Genomic DNA, 8,821 nt, shown 5'->3' on the forward strand with positions numbered 1-8,821 from the left:
AACTATTGGAAGGACTACAAACACAAATACGTAGAGTGCAAAATCTTGTATTTTGTATGTATTTATACTGTACATATTTGTATTTGTACTCTTTCCAAACTGAGCTTATGGACTGGGAATCAAGACGATTAAGACCCAAAGGTTTTCCTAATGGGATTTTCCATTGCTAATGAGTAGACCTCCTGAATTATTTCTATCAAAAAATAAAAAAAGACCTGAACTTTCATTTATCACAGAGGACCACCCCAACTCTTAGGCCTCATTTGATTTTCGGTAAATTATTTATTCGGGTAAATGCACTTACACGGGTAAGTGTTTCTCAGGAAAGATTTACCCAGGTAAGTGCATTTACCCATGTTCTTTTATTTCCCAGGTAAATAAGGAAATGCCCATTTTAACCATAACAATTCAATATTAAAAGGGGTATTTCTGTTCCATTCAAGTATTAGCAACTTTCCCCCAGGTGGAAAAGTTATTTACCCACTTAGGAGATGAGTATCACTTACCTCGGTCATGTGCACGTTTGAATGTCTAAAACCCCAAACTGTTTTTATATCATTTTATGAGACCATTTGTAGAAAATTAATAAAATATAGCAAAAAAAATGAAGAAAAGAAAATAAGAAATACAAAAAAGTACAATAAAAAGGGAAATTAAGAAAATAAAACAAAATTAAAGAAAAATGCAGAAAAATAAGGAAAGTACAAAAAAGGACAAAAATATAACAGAATATAACACTGAATGAGCATTTGCATAATGGGTACCATGTAATACTAACACCAAATTGAAAAGGAATAGCATTTTCCATTTTCCAGTCAGTTGGCAAGGACATGAATGTGGGCCACCGACCGCAGAAGAAAATAAGAAAAGTGCAAACAACAGATGAATCCAGATCCAGTGGTCCACCGTCCATGTTCTAAAAGAAGCACCAGAGGTTTTCTTCTTCCACTAAAGCTAAGAACAGGACCATTGCAAAGGAGACAAATTTCATGTGGCCCAGCAGAAGCCATATCATAGAGGGATCGAATTGTGGTTCTTAATGGTTAAGGCCTGCAACGCCGTAGCTTAAATAAAATCAGCCATTCCAGAATTAAAACAACTGGTGGTGAGGGAAGAATAAAAAAATTATGAAAGAAAGCCCTAAGATAAGTTGGAACATGGATGCTGGATGCTGGATGCTTTTTCACTAGGCCTATAAATAATAATACTTGAAAATCTGCACCTTAATCTGACAATTAAAATTAAAAAAAATATATAATTTTATGTAACTTATAAATATAATAAATTCAGTATATTATATTTAAATAATTTATTAAATATAAAAACAAAAAAATAATTAATTTTAATTTTTTTAATTAAAATTTTAAAGCAGAGTCAAATTAAATCCAAATTTAACCCGAGCCCGTTACGGTTCGAATCCGAATACAAGGTTTTCAAATCCATGCAAGTTTTCAATAATTAAATCGAATTTGGGCTTTACTGAATTCGATCCAATTATAGCCCTATCCTACACATATGGATTCCGACTTACAACAACAAACTCGATGTTTTGGCCTGGCCCAGCCTCATGAAACCCTACCCTAGTACAGAGATTCATGTTCACTAAACAGTTCTCCAATTAACAGTGGGCATAAATCTCAAACCAAAACTGAACTGAATCAACTAGTTCAGTGGCTCAGTTAACCGGCTTTTTTTTGGTTCAGTTTTATTGGTTCAATTCGGTTTTTGATGAGCACCCCTATTGTTCAGCTTGATTTTTGGCCCTGTTTCAGGTTCAACCGTTATGTGGAATGTGTGAAACAGAATTCAAAATAATCACACAAGATTCATTCAGACAACATCTTTACTGAATTGCGAAGAAAATCTATTGATTTTGGTATGAAAGTTTACAGTAAAACGCAAAATTTGATTTGTGAGTGTCCCCTTCAGCAATATGTGCAGATCCTTCAGATTAAATTGATTAATCTGAAGGATCAACATGGAAAAATAAAGGTAGTATTATTCATTTTCAAAATTCCATTGCTCTAATCACTTAGCTAAGTCAAATTGGGATAGCATATAGAAAAATAAAGAACCTACTTTGCAGTTCTTCGCAACTCCTTTGTTGCCCCATAATAGACTGGTTTACCGCTTGGATATAGTATAAAATTCCAGCCAAAAACTGATCCACCAACAATATATGTCCCTTGGATCTGACTGTCCCCTCTGCTCTCAGAGTTGTTCCCTCCAGAAAGTGGCTTCTCTTCAGGTAATTTTTCTGGAAAAGAGTGTTCTTCAGCCTGCTTCTCTTCTTGGGGCCTCTCCATGGGCTTCTGTTCCTGCCTGTTTTCACCTAGTAAAGGGTGACCTGGTTGATTCTTACACTTCCCAATAAAGAATGTTTCCATCTTTAACTGTTTGTATAAATCCATCATGAACTTCATCTCTGTAGCAGTAGTAGTAGGATTCAATTAATTATAAATTGAATCAGAGAAACTAACCCCCACCCAAAAAAGAAAAAAAGGAAGAAAAAATAGAACCAAATAAAGCAAGTAACAAAGTGTTGTCATGATTATATAAATAAGAAGAGCATCTAAGCACTAGAATTATTTATGACAAAACCACATAGATAGCAAATTCTTAAGCTTTACTTTAGAAATTCTAGGTAGCCTAGAAGGTTTGAGAGCAGAGACAAAGACTTGAGCTAAGCCAAATTTTGTAGTGCTTGGTCAGGCAGATTCAGGAGTCAGGAGTACCTTTAGTGCTCCAAACCATGCTCAAGGATTCCGACTCCTGCCCTCTCTGTGCATGCACAGATTCACACTCTGCAAAAATGGATCAGAAAAAAAGCTGCAATTTAAGATTGTAATTTATATGAGAACTGAATCGGATTTAGACTTTGACAGTAAAACCATTACTCTCCCCGTCTCCCGTCTCTTCTAACTGGCCCTTAATTTCATGAGATTGCATGGGGTTCATATATCAGAACAATTATTTATTTTAGGAGGTACAGAAGTACACATCCCTCTCCCTATTTCTCTATAAACAACCAACAATCTCTTATTCTAAATTGAATACCTATATACTTCTCTCTCACCTTAAAAAAAGCAAAACCAACCCATTAAATCCTTTTCTTAAATTATGTTATTTGTTATTTTTTGGTTAGCTACAATACTATATAAAATTAAATTCACAACCATGTTTTTTCTACTGAGATTATTATAGTGTATAAAATGGACATTGTTCATGAATAATTCAGGAGTATGTAAATGCAGCTGTTCTGTACACACTCCCAAATGGGGTGGATTCGAGCTGAGCCGAGCTGAATATCTGGCTATTCGAGCTTGGCTCAGTCATAAATTATCAGGCTCGAGCTCGGTTCGAACTAGTGACTTGAGCTCGAGCTTGGCTCGAGTCAAAAGCTCGGAAGTTCGAGCTTGGCTGCCTCTGATTGCAGGTTTCCCTAGCAGCCGAGGTCTCCCTCAGTTGCTGAGGTCTCCCTCAGCTAATGAGGTGCCAAGCCGAGGTCTCCCTATCAACCGAGGTGCTGAGCTGAGGTCTCCCTATCAACCGAGGTGCCAAGCTGAGGTTTCCCTTAGCTTCCAAGACGCCGAACCGAGGTTTCCCTCAATAGCCGAGGTGCCGAGCTGAAGTCTCCTTTAGTAGCCGAGCCAAGGTGACACCCTATGTAAATATACTCAACTTGGCTTGCAAGCCTCACGAGCCGAGCTGTATTAAGCTCGAGCTCAGCTCGATTAGCAAACGAACCCATATGTTAGGCTCGAACAGCTCGTGAACAGCTTGGCTTGAGGCAACCCCTACTCCCAAATGCTAAATATTTTCCCTGTTGATGCCTGTGCACTTTTGCTCTGCATTTCAGTCATTTAGTAATACATAACCAGTTAATAAAAGGAGATGAAAACCCATTACAACTCTAATAACTTCCAGGTTGCAGGCTTTAGCTCAGTCAATCCATGCCTGAATTTGTGCAATTCCTAAATATTTAAGATGGGATCAATGGCAAAAATAATATAGCACAGAAGGGCTTCATTCAATTAATCCCTACCAAATAAATAAATAAATAAAAGATAACAGTCCGTTGTGGAATATGAGAAATGAAGAAAATCATGTAAGTTTTAGAACACAATTACATAACTTATTCAAATAAGAGTAAAAACCTAGAACTGATATTGAAAAGCTTACGTTTTCGAATTTCATAAGCTGCCTTGCAATTTCTGAAGTCAGGAGTCTGAAGAACCTTCAAGAGAACAAAGAACATTTAGGTTCTTTACATGCTAAGACCTTCCAAGCTGATGCAAAAGTGAATAAATCAACATGAGAAATAAGATATTGCAAGGCATAGTTGTGTATGACATGAATAAATGTGATAAAAAAAGGCCCATATAGTTGAGTTTCTTGAAGTATGAACTAATTATAGAATATAAAGATGACTAGTCATTTCGCATGAACAAATGCAAAGAGAGTACTCTCCTGTAAATGAAAAAAGATCCAAAACAATGCATGAAACCCATGAGAAAAAAGGGATTAATGTAAAAAGTGAGCAAATCGGCTATTGTGATTGACAACCATAGAAGAAAGCAAACGGCAATATGTCACTTCAATTCAAGAATTTGGTCAGTGCACCCAAAAACCAATTAGCATCCATTATCCCTCCTCATTCAGCACCAAAGTTCAAGCATTGATCAGGTCTCCACTACCACACCAACAGACCAAAAACGGTGCAGTGAAACAAGTGTCAATTGCATATTCTTTTAACCTTTGGAGACAACTAGGGAAGGAAATGCTTCAATATCTTATCTTGGCATCCACTTCTATGATGCCACATTAAGAGCATAGATTACCTTCCAACAATGTTACACCTAAATCAGCTGATATCCAAACAGAAAGACATACTGGTTCAATTCTTCCAAAATCCTTTTTTTTTTAATTTTTGAGGAAAAAGGTAAAGTAATTTTATTCAAACTGCAGATTAATTATACAACAAGTTTACTAGAGCAAGCCCCCCAAACTCAAGAGCCAAGGCTTCACAGGCTACAAGATACATCAGATACTCAAGTGACCTAAATATGGCATATCAACTTGCTGAATCCTAATGATTATTGTTCAATGCTCATCAAGTAATAAACAAACAAATAAGATCTGGACCATGTTCAACAATTCTAGATAAGTCAACTAAACATGCAACTACCATCTTTTATAGCACAAATCATCAAAACCACAAGAGATCGCCTCTTAACAAAATAGAGTTATAACTACTAGGATATATTGTCTCTACATGCACATATTATATCCATTCTCTAACAACACGTGAAAAATTCACCAATTGCTCAACAAAGTCAAATTATGCCCATAAGATAAATCAGTTTACAGAATTGTGCTTCATAACTCCATAATTCAGAAAACTTTAGCTACTCCACCCCACATCCTCAAAGGAAATGAAAAAAAAGGAAAAAGATAGCCCATGGCTAATAATATTGCTGTGCAATTGTAAAGTTAACATCCTACGGGTTATGAGTGAATTTAAGAATGGTATTTTCAGTCTTCACTTAGAATGGCTACAGGGTAGTAATTCCCTATTAATGGCAAACAGATAAGAGGTTCTACAACTTTCAAATCTACTGATGGGCTTACTAGGATGAGCTAGGATGAGAAAAGGTAACTTGGATGAGTAATAATAAAGTATTGTTATAGAGAAGCAAGTAGATAGCTTGCAATCCATCAAAAAATGGGCAAGAAATTAGATTCCAGCAATGAGACACTTTAGAATTATGAAGAGAAAAAATGTGTGCGTGTAATCCATAATGAGAATTCACTAAAACAAACTTTTATTCACAAATCAATTCTTCTAATTTTCAGTTACAATGACTATTTATAGACTCAATGCAAGGGCTTGGGTTTCCCTTTACTGACCCTGACCAATCCCAACTAGGAAACTGACCAAGATCAAAAATTGCATTAGAAGTTAGAACTGAGGTATACCTATATATAAACCATAGCAATTAGGAATCACTCATATATGGACCTCCTCTCCAAAAATAACTCTAATAACGTATTACTAATTCCACCAAAAAACCAAAGACAACTCCAAAATAAATCTCAAAGATGGTGTATCATATCGTATCTTTTGGGTCCCGATACGCCTGTTTACAGGTGTTTTGGGACCCCACTCTTCTTTAATTAAGAAAAATACCTATATTTAACTCCCCAAAAAACCAAATTTTGAAAAAAAAAAAACTAAAAAAGAAAATATGTTTCCGTGTATATCTAAGTACCGATATGCCTCTGCCGAAACACAGAGGCATATCGATATTTTGAACCTTGCTAATAGGACCACAACTTTCTCAAAATATGTCAAAATTACAAGCTGTTGGTTTGTTTGATAGATAGCTTAATAGCTAATAGAACATCTAATGACACCAAAATCATACAATATAAACATGTTTTAACCTCTAAAAATAATAATCTGAAACAAAAGTGGCATGGTTACAACCACAACTTTTCAACTTCTAAAAATCATTGAACCTATTTTGAATAAATTTAAATCTAACTATTAAAAGACTCAAATAGACCAAAATTAAATAACCCAATAATTACAAATTGTCATTGGTCTAATAATTTGGAGAAACTACATTCTTTCTTCCATTGTCTCTCTTTTTACACCTTTGCATCATCTATGCAACAGAAGCCACAAATATCTCTATCTAACATGGATACAAGTTATCTAATGCAGTAAATTCAGAAAGCTAGGGTATTGGATTTATTTATTTATTTATTTGCAGATGTGTAACCATGGCATGACATGGTGCTAGACATGGACAAGTTTCAAAAGCAGCTAGAATAAATAATAACAAGAACAACAATAAAGCAAGAAAAAACGAGGAGTATCCTTGTAATGCTGTTTATTACATACCCTCGTTTTTTATATCTGATTTAAATCCCTCTACATCAGAAGGACCATAGCAAATGCTAGATTATGCATAACTTCAACAATGTTCAGATAGCATCTCACAATGACCTATGAGCAGTACTTCCAAGTTCCAACAACTTCCAAAATAAAAAATGGAACACAAATTCTGTTTTGATTTGGAGCTAAAATGCCCATTTGAACCAAACAAAGATGATACCCAAGGCCCAAGCATCAAATACCCCAAATTCAACTACGTCTAGTATGCTTCTACATTGGTTGTGTTTCCTTCTAGTGCTGCATTGCTTTTATGTTCAACTTAACAAAGATACTCCTGGTTTTCCAAGAAATAGACCCACTATGACGGTTAGTGTCAGTTGCCCTTTCCTAAGAACTTTTGGCAAAAGGATCAACTATACTGCATGTTACAGAAACATGTCGCGAGTATCACTTCTCTTTCCCATTAGGAACTTTGCGTGTGTTAATGTGTTATACCATTATTTCATGCGGTATCTCTTATTTTGCAGTAGATACTAGATAGTGAGAAAAAAAAAAAAATGTTTGATCCTTGATGCTCTATCACATACCACTGAAGCAAGCCTTGAACTTAAAACAATCGACCACCCAATAAACCAAATAATATCACTTTTACCCAGTTCTCCAGTGAGAAAGATTAATCTATGGTGTTCTGTCGCATATCAGCAAAGCATGCCTTGAACTTAAAGTTGTCAGTTCTCCCGAAAACACACTTTTTAGAGAAAAAAAAATTAAAAGGAAAGCTATCCGATGAGGAAGTACCGAACAAAGATAGGTGATGCAGACGTAGAAAAACGCATAACTAAAATCGAACAAATTCAAAATGTCATCCTTCCTAAGGACCCATGAGGAAACTATGCGATAAAACCCCCTCGCATGTTGAACTTAAAGTTGTCAGTTCTCCCGAAAACACAAACTTTTTAGAGAAAAAAAAAATTAAAAGGAAAGCTATCCGATGAGGAAGTACCGAACAAAGATAGGTGATGCAGACGTTGAAAAACGCATAACTAAAATCGAACAAATTTAAAATGTCATCCTTCCTAAGGGCCCACGAGGAAACTATGCGATAAAACCCCCTCGCATGTTGAGACCATAAAGAAACTACACAGAAGAAATCCCCAGTAAATAACAAGAGAAAGAACAAGAACATGAAGAAGTTACTACCTCAATGAAAGAGGGGCGAAGGTCTTTGACAATGGCCCGGATCTTGAAATACGAAGTTTTACGAATATCGACATGATCTAACTTTCTCTTCTTGTTCTGAGCAGGAGGCACTTGGGGAGGGAGGTTCTGGTTCTGTGCTGTGTTTGAAGATTGAGGTTTCGGCATGTAAGTCGTCGCTGATGCAGCTTTTACCTCTTCCATGGAGGTTCTTTTCTCTCCCTCCCTCGCTCGCTCGCTTTTGAACTCGAGAGGACGATTGCTATAGGGCCTATGCAATTTTTTTTTGGGTAAACTACAAAAATCTCCCCTGAACTTTCTGACAATCATAAAAATCTTCTCTATAACTTTATATTAGCAAAAACCTCTCCGCTATTTTTAAAAAAAATTGATAAAAACTTTCCTTCCGTCAATGATCATGACGAAAAACGTGTATAATTACGAAATTACCCCTAAACGTCATCCAATCACTTTGTAACTCGAGCAACATCTTACTTTTTCTATTATTTTTGACAGAGTAGAAGAACGCAAACCCAACTGTTGCAACGAAGCTATTGCTTGGAATATTCCTTTCGTTTTCCGGTGACTGTTCTTCATCGGAAACTATCATTTACCGGCGAGAGTTTGGTCCCTAAGATAAATTCCATTTTTAGGCTCTCATTCTATTATTCCATTTTTAAAATCTAATCCTACCGCTTTTATTTTAAAAACTTGTAATAG

The 8,821-nt window shown here is 35.9% G+C and overlaps 1 protein-coding gene across 4 annotated transcripts; it reads right to left on the minus strand.

Annotated features, from left to right (window-relative positions):
* Positions 1-1,842: 1,842 nt before the first annotated feature.
* On the minus strand, positions 1,843-8,415 carry LOC148848637 (uncharacterized). 4 transcript variants are annotated; one of them, XM_088948565.1, is made up of 4 exons: positions 8,105-8,415; positions 4,183-4,237; positions 2,736-2,804; positions 1,843-2,425 (listed from the first exon to the last, which is right to left on the minus strand). In XM_088948565.1, exons 1-4 carry the CDS (start codon positions 8,303-8,305, stop codon positions 2,076-2,078), a joined length of 675 nt encoding a protein of 224 aa, XP_088804691.1. In that variant the 5' UTR covers positions 8,306-8,415; the 3' UTR covers positions 1,843-2,075. The 4 variants fall into 4 exon arrangements, with proteins under 4 accessions (XP_088804691.1, XP_088804692.1, XP_088804693.1 ...); XM_088948566.1 differs by having other exon boundaries at positions 4,183-4,228; positions 8,105-8,375; XM_088948567.1 differs by lacking the exon at positions 2,736-2,804 and having other exon boundaries at positions 8,105-8,403.
* Positions 8,416-8,821: the final 406 nt, after the last annotated feature.

The sequence above is a fragment of the Nelumbo lutea genome, chromosome 6 (genome assembly GCF_056320005.1).
Source record: "Nelumbo lutea isolate HS-2025 chromosome 6, American lotus-T2T, whole genome shotgun sequence".
Lineage (NCBI taxonomy): Eukaryota > Viridiplantae > Streptophyta > Magnoliopsida > Proteales > Nelumbonaceae > Nelumbo > Nelumbo lutea.

What these genes read in the sequence shown, in the direction of transcription:
- LOC148848637 (XM_088948565.1), bottom strand. Translation starts at nt 8,305, where the DNA reads ATGGAAGAGGTAAAAGCTGCATCAGCGACGACTTACATGCCGAAACCT. An exon ending in TTCGCCCCTCTTTCATTGAG is followed by an intron (nt 4,238 to 8,104) that starts GTAGTAACTTCT and finishes GTTCTCTTGAAG; the next exon opens with GTTCTTCAGACTCCTGACTT. An exon ending in AGCTTATGAAATTCGAAAAC is followed by an intron (nt 2,805 to 4,182) that starts GTAAGCTTTTCA and finishes CCATTTTTGCAG; the next exon opens with AGTGTGAATCTGTGCATGCA.